This window comes from Aquarana catesbeiana, linkage group LG09 (genome assembly GCF_042186555.1).
Source record: "Aquarana catesbeiana isolate 2022-GZ linkage group LG09, ASM4218655v1, whole genome shotgun sequence".
Taxonomy (NCBI): Eukaryota; Metazoa; Chordata; class Amphibia; order Anura; family Ranidae; genus Aquarana; species Aquarana catesbeiana.
In genome coordinates, this window is record NC_133332.1 from 252,668,945 (window position 1) to 252,682,413 (window position 13,469).

A 13,469-nucleotide genomic window follows, 5' to 3' on the forward strand; every position below is an offset into this window, starting at 1 on the left:
CCAAGGGGGGTGAATACTTTTGTAAGGCACTGTAGGTGCAGGTAGGAAACCCCATTGAAAGCAAAGTGATCCTGAAAGCACATTGCCGCTATTGGCGGCTGTTCACATGCAATTGCTCATGCAGCTGAAAAGCCCTGGATGCAAACAGTTTCCTGCGGGCAATCACAAGCTGCCCCAAGTGTGAATGGGGCTTTACAAGACCGCACTTAACCTACCTGTGGCCAGGACAGTCCGTGGTAAAAGTAATACTTCATCTGGTAATTTTCTGGCAAACACAGCAAGTTGCAGTGCTGCATATTCATGAGGTCCTCGGGCTGTAGGGGGGGAGACACAAAAGTCAATGTAAAAAAAAAAAGAGAAAAAAAAAAAACGCAAAACACAAATATATCATGATAAACATACTGTAGAAATTTCACAAGAACCCTTGAAGCGGTAGTAAATCCCCCCCCCCCATCCCCCCCCAAAAAAACCTGCAAGATAATGGCATAATGTGCTAGTATGCAATCACATACTAGCACATTATGAAATACTTACCTTAGAACAAAGACGCTGCAGCTGCACCCAGTCACCACTGAGGGGGCTGATATGTTCCCCTGGCGTTTCTTCCGGGTTCACGGGCTCCGACGCTGTGGGAGGCCAGAGCCGTGATGACGTCACTCATGCGCGCGGGAGCCCTCGATTCCGGCAAGAAGCTCTGAAGTTCCGGCACAATACGCCAGATCTTCAGGGCGCATGCGCCGCTGTCGTCAGCAGGATGAAGATCTCCTAAAACGGTGTACCTTTAGGAGATATTCATTTTACCTGTAGGTAAGCCGCCTTATAGGCTTACCTGTAGGTTAAACAAAAAAAAACAAACAAAAAAAAAAAAAAAAAAAAATCACAAAGCGGAGCATACAATCATTTTAAAGCAGTTGTAAACCCCAGACATGAAATGTGAAAAAAGCATATCCCTATACTGTTTGTAATTGTATCAGTTAAAAGCACTAAAGCCTCGTACACACGATCAGATTTTCCGCAGACAAAGCGTCAGACTTTTGTCTGAAAGGTGTGTGCCAGGATCTTGTCTTGCATACAAACAGTACACAATTGTCGGCCAACAAACACGAATGTAGTGACGTACTACGTGGATTTTCAGCTCTTGAGCACCACCATTTGGGCACCTTCTGCTAATTTCGTGTTTGATGAGCATTGATTCCGAGCATGCGTGTTTGTACTTTGGACTTTTGTGTGGCGGACTTGTGTGTACACGATAGGAAAATCTGACAACAGACCGCTGTCCGTGGAAAATTTATTAGCCTGTCATCCAACATCTGTCGGCAGAAAGTTGGACAACAATTGTCTGATGGAGCATACTAACGGTCTGATTTTAGGCCAACAGTTTGTCATCACACAAATCCGATCGTGTGTACGAGGCTTAAGCGTCATTTCTGTCTGCTGCTTCATTCCTCTGCTATCTGCATGAATCACTTCGGACATCTTTTTCTGACACCAAGAGAAATAAGGTGACAGGGAGGGATATTCACCAGGTTATCAGAAAACTGATATCTCTGAAGGGGAAATCTGTGCGATTTTCCCATCTGGTTTCATGTATGTATGGTATGAACGGCCCTAAAAAAAACAACTGTCACATGACACTAAAAATGTCACCTGTGTCCCTGTGTGCTGTGTAGGGATGCACCAATACCAGTTTTTTTTAAAACCTTGTACCGATACCTTTTCTCAAATACTAGCCAAGACCAATTACCGATTTTACCATTTTAAGTGTCATGTGACAGTTTTTTTAGGGCTGTTCATACCATACATGCATGAAACCGGATGGAAAAATAAACAAAAATGCACAGATTTCACCTGCAGAGATATCAGTTTTCATGTGCGTTTCAGTGAGTTTTTACAGCCTGTTCACATATGTGAGGATCGGCTGCAGTGCAATTTGAAATTGAGTCCTGTGCAATTTCTAATCTTGTGCACTATAATTTGCATTTGCATACCTGAACTGCTGAACAAAAGAAAATCGATCTGGGCTTTGAAATCGCATTGCAGTCTGAAGATATTGGTTTTAGCATCGGAGCATTTGCACGAGTACAAGTACTCGTGCAAATGCAAAGTATCAGCAACGATACTAATATCGGTGTAACTCTAGTGCTGTGTGAAGGGGGTGCGTTACTTCCCTCCAATCAGCTTTCAGACCTCTCCTCACTGAGCTCTTCAGAGTGTAACTTCAGCTCTCCACCCCCTTTTTTCAGATTGCTCAGAAAAGCTTATAGATTCAGCTTTGTGAAAGGCTGTAGAGAAGATAAACAGGTATAACTTATGTTGGAGGATTTCATGTTTATCACCCGAGGGTAGTCCTTTCATTGGTATATGTATGGGTATACAATGACTTTAAGATCAGCAACAAACTCGGCATTTACTTTTCTGGGTCGTAGAATCACTTACAGGGCACCCCCAATAAACACTACCATGGAAAAATTAGACCTAGGGCTTATTCCTATACGTACAGCCTTACTTCACCACCATTTTATTTTTTGTGAAAGGTACCAGGGGAGAGATGAGCAAGAGATCCACAGCAGGAAGACATGGGGATTGCTGCACTATGCCCCCCCCCCCCCAATAAAACAAATCAAACTTTTTTCCTGGGTGCGCTAGCAAAAATAATGATAGACTTAATTTTTGGTTCATTTTTGGTGGAGTATTACATTTGCATGGCAAGAGAGTTGATCCATCCAACAAGCTATTTAAAGAGGAACTTCACATCCTCACTGCAGGTTTTCTTTTTACACACACCCCTTCCCTGTTCTGATGGCTTGCCTTTCATTCAGATTGTTGTTTAGTTGTTTATTTGTGTCTGACTCTTTGTGACCTCATGGACCATAGCTCGCTAGGCTTTCCTATCCTTCACTGCCTCCCGGAGCTTGCTTAACTTCATCGTCATTGTTTTGATGATGCCATCTATCCATCCTGTTTTCTGTCATCCTCTTCTCTTTTTTCCTTCCATGTTTCCCAGCGTCAGGGTCTCTTTGAATTAGGTGGCAGCTTCAAGATCTGTCCTTCCAGTGAATATTCAGGGTTGATTTTCGTCAGGATTGACTGGTTTGAACTTCTTGCTGTCCAAGGGACTTCCAAGAGTCTTCTCCAACACCATAGTTCAAAAAGTATCAATTCTTCGGCGTTCAGCCTTCCTTATGGTCCAACTTTCACAGCCATAGGTTACTTAGGTTTTCTTTTTACACCCACCCCTTCCCTGTTATGATGGCTTGTCCTTCAGAAACTTAACTGCTAAGTGGATTAAGCGCTGTCCAGCTGTGATCCTCTGTTAAGGCGCCACAGTCGGGGTCCTGTGCCGTCATCAGGGTCCTCCTCAATAATCGCGAGCCGTTTGCCTTTCCCAAGCTCCATGGGTCGGCTGCCTGAACCCAGAATAGACAGCTGGCTCACGATTACCGAAGACCACCAAGATGGCCACGTGAGAATCAGGCTATAGCACCTGAATAGTAACATGCAGTAGGACAACACTGGATTCTGCTCGGCAGGTAAGGCTGCAAGAAAAAGGATACATCATTTCCACCAAGGCAAGAATAGCATAGGGCAGGACCAGATGATTATTGTGGAGGAGAAGGGGATTGCAAAGACCTAAAGCCACTTGGGGGATCCTCAGACCCTACATTTGTTCACATGCATTCCAGTACATTAACATTGCTTTAAACCTAGGGGTAGGCAACTTCGGCCCTCCAGCTGTGGTGAAACTACAAGTCCCATGAGACATTGGAAGACCAATGGGATTTGTAGTTCCACCACAGCTGGAGTGCCGAGGTTGCCTACCCCTGCTTTAAACACACATGAAAGCACCACAATGTTGTAAACTAGTGAGCAGCTATGGGGCACCATGGGGGAGGGAAGGATTAGCCTGTTTATTTTTCCAGGTAGTTTTTTTTTTCCATTTTTTGGATCCCCCAGGGACAAATTTGTTGACCTAGGGTGACAACGCTCACTCACCATACTGTACCTACAGAAGGAGCAGCAGTCCCCTTCCCCACCCCAGACATGACTACAGAACACCCTCTCTGCATATAAAGCAAACTGATAAAAGTCAATGGAGGTAGCAAACACAAGACGTTATCCACTCACAAGATTTCTGGTGGCATCAACAAATATCAAACATAACAAAAACACTATCAATATTTAGCAGATCATTGTTTAAGGAGTTTAATACACTTTAAAATTTGACTGTGAACCCATTGGAGAGCTCTTCCCTAGTTCTTTGACAGCTGATAGGTACCCTGATCTATGGGGGTACGCTCATGGGAACCCTGATGAGAAAGGTGCAGACTATTTACAGACCGAAGATCATTCCTTTGATCTATGAACGAAGTGTTACAAAGTTTATAGTTATCGCTGATGATGAGATATATTTGGCAGGCTGCCTGGATTTTTTTTTTGTTAGCTGTCAGAAGTGAGCAGAGAACTCACAGAATCGGGAAATGTGGTTTTAAGATCAGGAGGGGAGATAAATTGCAATTTAGATTCTTCAATGATTAATCGTGCAGCTCTATAGACACCATGGAAGGGGGGAGCAACGATAGGACACTGTGGAAGGGGGGGGAGCAACGATAGGACACCGTGGAAGGAGGGGGGGAGCAACGATAGGACACCGTGGAGGGGGGGGGGGCAACGATAGGACACCGTGGAGGGGGGGGGGAGCAACGATAGGACACCACGGAAGGGGGGGGAGCAACGATAGGACACCACGGAAGGGGGGGGGAGCAACGATAGGACACCACGGAAGGGGGGGGGGAGCAACGATAGGACACCACGGAAGGGGGGGGGGAGCAACGATAGGACACCACGGAAGGGGGGGGGGAGCAACGATAGGACACCACGGAAGGGGGGGGGGGGAGCAACGATAGGACACCACGGAAGGGGGGGGAGCAACGATAGGACACCACGGAAGGGGGGGGGGAGCAACGATAGGACACCACGGAAGGGGGGGGGGGAGCAACGATAGGACACCACGGAAGGGGGGGGGGAGCAACGATAGGACACCACGGAAGGGGGGGGGAGCAACGATAGGACACCACGGAAGGGGGGGGGGGAGCAACGATAGGACACCACGGAAGGGGGGGGGAGCAACGATAGGACACCACGGAAGGGGGGGGGAGCAACGATAGGACACCACGGAAGGGGGGGGAGCAACGATAGGACACCACGGAAGGGGGGGGGAGCAACGATAGGACACCACGGAAGGGGGGGGGGGGAGCAACGATAGGACACCACGGAAGGGGGGGGGGGGGAGCAACGATAGGACACCACGGAAGGGGGGGGGGGGAGCAACGATAGGACACCACGGAAGGGGGGGGGAGCAACGATAGGACACCACGGAAGGGGGGGGGAGCAACGATAGGACACCACGGAAGGGGGGGGGAGCAACGATAGGACACCACGGAAGGGGGGGGGGGCAACGATAGGACACCACGGAAGGGGGGGGGAACGATAGGACACCACGGAAGGGGGGGGAGCAACGATAGGACACCACGGAAGGGGGGGGGGGAGCAACGATAGGACACCACGGAAGGGGGGGGGGGAGCAACGATAGGACACCACGGAAGGGGGGGGGGGGAGCAACGATAGGACAACACGGAAGGGGGGGGGGAGCAACGATAGGACAACACGGAAGGGAGGGGGGAGCAACGATAGGACACCACGGAAGGGGGGGGAGCAACGATAGGACACCACGGAAGGGGGGGGAGCAACGATAGGACACCACGGAAGGGGGGGGAGCAACGATAGGACACCACGGAAGGGGGGGGGAGCAACGATAGGACACCACGGAAGGGGGGGGGAGCAACGATAGGACACCACGGAAGGGGGGGGGAGCAACGATAGGACACCGCGGAAGGGGGGGGGAGCAACGATAGGACACCGCGGAAGGGGGGGGAGCAACGATAGGACACCGCGGAAGGGGGGGAGCAACGATAGGACACCGCGGAAGGGGGGGGAGCAACGATAGGACACCGCGGAAGGGGGGGGAGCAACGATAGGACACTAGGACACCGCGGAAGGGGGGGGAGCAAGGATAGGACACCGCGGAAGGGGGGGGGGGAGCAACGATAGGACACCGCGGAAGGGGGGGGGGAGCAACGATAGGACACCGCGGAAGGGGGGGGGGAGCAACGATAGGACACCGCGGAAGGGGGGGGGAGCAACGATAGGACACCGCGGAAGGGGGGGGGAGCAACGATAGGACACCGCGGAAGGGGGGGGAGCAACGATAGGACACCGCGGAAGGGGGGGGGAGCAACGATAGGACACCGCGGAAGGGGGGGGGGGGAGCAACGATAGGACACCACGGAAGGGGGGGGAGCAACGATAGGACGCCACGGAAGGGGGGGAGCAACGATAGGACGCCACGGAAGGGGGGGGAGCAACGATAGGACGCCACGGAAGGGGGGGAGCAACGATAGGACACCACGGAAGGGGGGGGAGCAACAATAGGACTCCACGGAACGGGGGGGGAGCAACGATAGGACACCACGGAAGGGGGGGGAGCAACGATAGGACACCGCGGAAGGGGGGGGGGAGCAACGATAGGACACCGCGGAAGGGGGGGGGGGAGCAACGATAGGACACCGCGGGGGGGGGGGAGCAACGATAGGACACCGCGGAAGGGGGGGGGAGCAACGATAGGACACCGCGGAAGGGGGGGGGGGGGAGCAACGATAGGACACCACGGAAGGGGGGGAGCAACGATAGGACGCCACGGAAGGGGGGGAGCAACGATAGGACGCCACGGAAGGGGGGGGAGCAACGATAGGACGCCACGGAAGGGGGGGAGCAACGATAGGACACCACGGAAGGGGGGGGAGCAACAATAGGACTCCACGGAAGGGGGGGGAGCAACGATAGGACGCCACGGAAGGGGGGGGAGCAACGATAGGACGCCACGGAAGGGGGGGGAGCAACGATAGGACGCCACGGAAGGGGGGGGGAGCAACGATAGGACGCCACGGAAGGGGGGGGAGCAACGATAGGACGCCACGGAAGGGGGGGAGCAACGATAGGACGCCACGGAAGGGGGGGAGCAACGATAGGACGCCACGGAAGGGGGGGAGCAACGATAGGACGCCGCGGAAGGGGGGGCGAGCAACGATAGGACGCCATGGAAGGGGGGGAGCAACGACAGGACGCCATGGAAGGGGGGGGGAGCAACGATAGGACGCCATGGAAGGGGGGGAGCAACGGTAGGACGTCAAGGAAGGGGGGAGCAGTGATGGGACGCCATGGAAGGGGGGAGCAACGATAGGACGTCATGGAAGGGGGGAGCAGTGATAGGACGCCATGACAGATGTAATGTGTATTGCCCAGGATCCGGTTTAGCACACATGCCCGGCAGTGAAGCATCATGGGAAGGTCAGCCATATTCCTCCAGTGCCACACTGCAATGAATAGAAGACAAGCATGCTCCGGGCTCATATTTCTCCATTACTGAACACACTGACTTCCCCCGATCGCACATCCCCCCCCACAGATCTTCCCGGTATTGTCCGCTCACCCGTGCGTTCCGGATATTCATGGCGCCGGTGGTATCTGCTGGAACGGAGCTGTACGGCAGAGAGACAGGAGGGGGCGGAGACTCAGAGGTCACGTGACGAGCGGCATGGCTGGGTGAGGTCCCAGGGTGGGTGACAACCCGGATGTGATGTCATGTTAGAGGAACCGGAAGGGGGTGAGGTGTAAACAAAGAGTTGGGGAAATATAATCCTGAATGACAGGGTGTTAGTTTGTCAGGTGGAGTGCAGGGTTGGGAGGGTTTGATGATGGAGAGTTGGATAATGAGGTGCCGTGTCGGTGTTACGGGATGACACTGTCACCGTCTATAAAGGCGGAATGGGGTTGCAGGGTGGGGAGAGTTGGATAATGGGGTGCTGCGTCCATGTTACAGAGTTACATGAGGGTGCTGCTTGAGGTAGTTAGGTTACAGGAGGCTGCAGTGTGGGAGTTTCAGGATAAGGAGACCTAGGTGACCAGGGATGCAGTGACATCATTACAGGCTGACATGGGGAGTGGGGAGGTAATAAGGGGGGACCGGAGGACCTCAATTACGAGGAACGACTACAAGCACTAAATTTATTCTTGCTGGAGAAGAGAAGCTTGAGAGGGGACATAATAGCGATTCACAAATACCTCAATGGTGATCCCAGCGTAGGAAAAAAACTATTCAGTCTCAGAGAGGACATGGGGACTCTGTAAGAGAACACAGGGGCCACACAATGAGATTGGAGGAGTTTAAAGTGATTTTAAGGGTTCGTTTTTTTTTTTTTTTTTAATAAAAAACATATCATATTTACCTCCACTGTGCAGCTCGTTTTGCACAGAGTGGCCCCAAACCTGCTCTTCTGGGGTCCCCCGGCGGCTCTTGCGGCTCCTCCCCACATCAGATAACCCCCTGGGAGAAGCGATGTCCCGGGGGGTTAGCTTGCAGGGGCGTTTCCGAGTCCAGCATTTGGCGTCTATAAAGGCCGAATGCAGGACTCGGGCCTGTGTCATTGGATTTGATTGACAGCAGCGGGAGCCAATGGCTGCCTGCTCTTAATCTATCCAATCAAGAGCTGAGAACCCCTGGGCAGAGAGACAACACGTCCCCGTGGGTCAAGTTCCAGGGCTCAGGTAAGTAGAATGGAGGGGGGCCGGGGGGCGGTCACTGTCAAAACATGTAGGTTTACAACCCCTTTAACCTTAAGCTACGTAGGGGGTTTTTCACTCTCAGCGCGATAAGGCTGTGGAACTCTCTTCCACAATTGGTAGCGTCAGCAGCAAGTAATGATACGTTTAAAAGACTCTTGGATGGGCATCTTAATACAATATACAGGGATATGGGAAATTATATTGACACTGACACACATAACACCTACACAGGTTGAACTGGATGGACTATTTATCTTTATTCAACCTTACCAACTATGTAACTATGTTGCGGTTTGCAAGTGGTTGTGGCCTCGGAGGACTGGAGCGGTGTCATGACGTCACTTCCAGTCACAGGCTGGAAGAACATACTTTTTATTTTTATTTTTTGAAGTGAAAGATCAAAACATAAATATATTTCGATCTTTTGCTTCTAAAGGTAAATAAAAGATTTGGGTCTTTTTGACACCAGATCTCTCCATAAAGAGGACCTGTCATCCTTTTTTTTTTTTTATTACGAGGGATGTTTACATTCCTTTTAATAGGAATAAAAGTGATTAAAAAAAAAATTAAAGGCACATTGTAAAAAAAGTCAAATAAAGAAAAAAAAATTTAAGCGCCACCATCCCTAAGTCACGCATGCATATGTAAACGGTATTCGAACCACACATGAGGTATCACAGCGATCGTTAGAGCAATAATTCTAGTGCTAGACCTCCTCTGTAACTCTAAACAGGTAACCTGTAAACTTTTTTTTAGCATTGCCTATGGAGATTTTTAATACTGTAGTTTGTTGCCATTCCAAGAGCATGCGCAATTTTAAAGTATGACGTTGGGTATTTATTTACTCGGCATAACATCATCTTTCACATTATACAAAAAAATTGCTGTAAATAGTGAGTTTTGTTTTTTTAAGTTCATTAACAACTTCAATACAGGGTACTTATACCCCCCTTCCTGCCTAGACCAATTTTCAGCTTTCAGTGCTCTCACATTTTGAATGACAATTACTCGGTCATGCTACATTGTACCCAAACAAAATTTTTATAATTTTTTTTCACACAATTGGAGCTTTCTTTTGGTGGTATTCAATCCCCACTAGGTTTTTTATTTTTTGCGAAATACGTGAAACATTTGGTAAAATTTTATTAATAAAACACCCTTTTTTAGTTTCTATTATAACATTTTGCTAATAAGTAATTTTTCTTTATAAAGTTTGGCCAAAATTTTTACTGCTACATCTTTGATAAAAAATAGCCCCTATAAGAGCCCTTTCACACTGGGGCGGGGGGCGGCGTCGGCGGTAAAACGCCGCTATTATTAGCGGCGTTTTACCGTCGGTATGCGGCCGCTAGCGGGACGGTTTTACCCCCCCGCTAGCGGCCGAGAAGGGGTTAAATACCACCGCAAAGCGCCTCTGCAGAGGCGCATTGCCGGCGGTATAGCCACGCCGTCCCATTGATTTCAATGGGCAGGAGCGGTATACACACTGCTCCTTCACCGCTCCGAAGATGCTGCTGGCAGGACTTTTTTTACCGTCCTGCCAGCGCATCGCTCCAGAGGGCTTTCACACTGGATACACAGCAGCGGCACTTTCGGGTCGGTTTGCAGGCGCTATTATTAGCGCAATAGCGCCTGCAAACCGCCCCAGTGTGAAAGGGCTCTTAGTGTATATTATTTAGTCTGTGTGAAAGTTATAGAGTCTACAAGCTATGGTGCCAATCATTGAAAATTTATCACACCTGATGCACTGATGTCTATCTCATTTCTTGAGACACTATGGTTGATTTACTAAAACTGGAGAGGGCAAAATCTGGTGCAGCTCTGCACAGAAACCAATCGGCTTCCAGGTTTTATTGTCAAAGCTTAATTGAACAAGCTGAAGTTAGAAGCAGATTGGCTACCGTGTACAGCTGCACCAGATTCTGAGTGCACCAGTTTTAGTAAATTTCCCCCTAAGCTTGGAAAGTACAAATATCCCCTAAATGACCCATTTTTGGAAAGTAGACAATCCAAGGTATTTAGTAAGAGGCATGGTGAGTTTTTTGAAGTTGAAATTTTTTTTCCACAATTCTTGGGAAAATTAAGAAATATATATCTATTATTTTTGCACAAAATTGTCTTATTAAAGTGATTGTAAAGGCTTGTTTTTTTTTTGTTTTGTTTTTTTTAATAAATAACAAACTTGTTATACTTACTTCCTCTGTGCAGTTTGTTTTGCACAGAGCAGCCCAGATCCTCCTCTTCTTGGGTCCCTCTTTGCTGCTTCTAGCCCCTCCCTCCTTTGAGTGCGCCTCAGCCAGCAGCTTGCTACAAGGGGCACTCAAGCCGAGTCAGAGCTCCGTGTATCCATCCAGACACAGAGCCCCGCCCATCTCTCCCCTGATTGACTGACTGACAGCTGTGGGAGCCAATGGCGCCGTTGCTTTGTCTCAGCCAATCAGGAGGAGTGTCCTGGATTGCTGAGGGGATCGTGGAGAGGATTAGGATAAAAAAACCTTCTACCTTTACAACTCCTTTAAGTTATTTCTCACACACAGCATATGCATACTTGCAATTACACCCAAAAACACACTCTGCTACTCCCTGGGTATAGCAATACAACAGCCTGAGATTTCTACACAGCCTGGCCACATACAGAGGCCCAACATCCAAGTAGCACCCCCAGGCGTTCTAGGAGCATAAAGTACACATCTAATTTCATGACGACCTATCACACTTTTGAAGGCCCTGTAGCACCAGGACAATGGAAACACCCACAAAATGATCCCATTTCGGAAGGCAACCCCCCCCATTATATATTCTATGAGGCATTATGAGTCTTTTGAACATGTCATTTTTTTCCACAAGTTTTCTGAAAATGTGCAAAGAAAATAAAAACATATTTTTTTTTACAAAAAGTTGTCCATTTATAAGATATTTCTAACACACAGCATGTACATACCAAAAATTACACCCCAAAATACATTCTGTTACTCCTCCTGAGTATGGCAATACCACATGCGTGAGACTTTTATGCAGCCTGGCCACATAGAGGCCCAACATCCAAGTAGCATCTCCAGGCAATCTAGGCGCATAAATTCCACATATAATTTTCTGACTACTGATCACATTTTTGAAGGCCCTTCATATTTCTAACACATAGCATGTACATACCACTTAACAAAAGATTACCTGTTGTTTTAGTAGTGCAGTGGTCCACAGAGGAGAGCATTGGTCCAGGCAGCAGGCAGGGATGTGGTCAGCGACAGCAAAAGCAATCGTCCAGGCAGCAGGCAGGAATACTGTCCATATAGGCAGAGATACTGTCAGCACAGGCAAAGCATTGGTCCAGGAAGCAGGCAGAGATGTGGTCAGCAGCAGCAAAAGGAATCGTCCAGGTAGAAATACTGTCCATAGTCAGTAGAGGCAGCAGGCAGAGATATGGTCAACAAGGCCAAAGTATTGGTCCAGGCAGCAGGAAGAAACATTACATTAAAGGCTCATGTTACTATGTGTGTAATTGCTATCATCCCTTAATAAATGTAAATTGTGATAAACATCTGAACTGGGATTTTTAAGGCAAATTGGCTTAAAAATCCCAGTTCAGAGGTTTATCACAATTTGCAGGAAGAAACATGGTCCATAAAGTCCTGGGTCATTACAGGCAGCGATATGGCCAGCACAGCCAAAGTATCGGTCCAGGCAGCAGAAAGGACCATCAAGCTTGGGGACAGGGGTAGAGGTTTCTCCCACCCAAATCTCATTTAAGCCTCTGGACTCCAGACCCTGTTATGGGAACACAGAAAACCAAAAACTGAAGCCCCTCACATATGTGAGACCCCTGTGTACTCAAGTAGAAGGGCAAAAGATCTGTCCAAGTGGCAGGCAAAAAACATGGTTGATTAACAGGCCGAGGTCGGTGCACGTGGAAGTCAGAAACTTTTTTTAAAACAGCAGGCAAAGGCATCATTGGTAAACAGACCAGGGTCAGTTAATGTGGTAGCTAGAAACATGGTAACAGACAAGGGAAATGGTAGTCTGTTAAAAATAAGGGGAACTAATATCTTATGGATGTGTGATAACTTCTGACTGCGATGCATAGGCCAGGTTGGGAGGGACATTGGGGACAATAATAACTGGTATCTCTTCTAACTCCTCCTCTGCTGCATACACAACATTCTTTTGGTGTCTTCTTCCTGATTCTGTGGGGAAAATGTTATAGGCAAAATGTTTCTTGTGAAGTCAACTCACACTATCAGAGCGAATGCTTCCTGGGGCAGGTCCTTACTGGTAAATCAGGGCAGTGACAATGTCTTCAATATATTTAAAGGGGTTGTAAAGGTAAAAAATTTTTCACCTTAATGCATTCTATGCATTAAGGTGAAAAAACTTTTGACAGTACCGCCGCCCCCAGCCCCCCCGTTTTACTTACCTGACGCCTCGAATCTTCGCTCCTCGTCCTCGTCAGCTTCATTGCAGCTCAGCCTGGTCGCTGATTGGCTGCAGTGGATGGATTGAAAGCAGCGCAGCCATTGGCTCGCGCTGCTGTCAATCACATCCGATGACGCGGCGCGCCGGGGGGCGGGGCCGAGTGATACAGCGAGCGGCTATAGCCGCCGGCTGTATCACGGGAGCGCGCCCGCAAGCACTCACCACCGTGCGAGGGAGCTCGCATGAAGGTGGTAAATGCTTGCGGGGAGGAGCTGAAACAGCCGCCGAGGGACCCCAGAAGACCAGGTTCGGGGCCACTCTGTGCAGAACGAGCTGCACAGTGAAGGTAAGTATAACATGTTTGTTATTTTAAAAAAAAA

The 13,469-nt window shown here is 49.1% G+C and overlaps 1 protein-coding gene across 1 annotated transcript in view; it reads right to left on the reverse strand.

Annotated features, from left to right (window-relative positions):
- LOC141108516 (N-alpha-acetyltransferase 10-like) overlaps window positions 1–7,706 on the reverse strand; it is a 37,786-nt gene extending 30,080 nt beyond the window's left edge. Inside the window, 2 exon segments of the mRNA XM_073600191.1 lie at window positions 216–314; window positions 7,547–7,706. Coding sequence (XP_073456292.1) covers window positions 216–314; window positions 7,547–7,567 — 120 coding nt within the window. The 5' untranslated portion in view covers window positions 7,568–7,706.
- Between the last annotated feature and the right edge of the window lie 5,763 nt (window positions 7,707–13,469).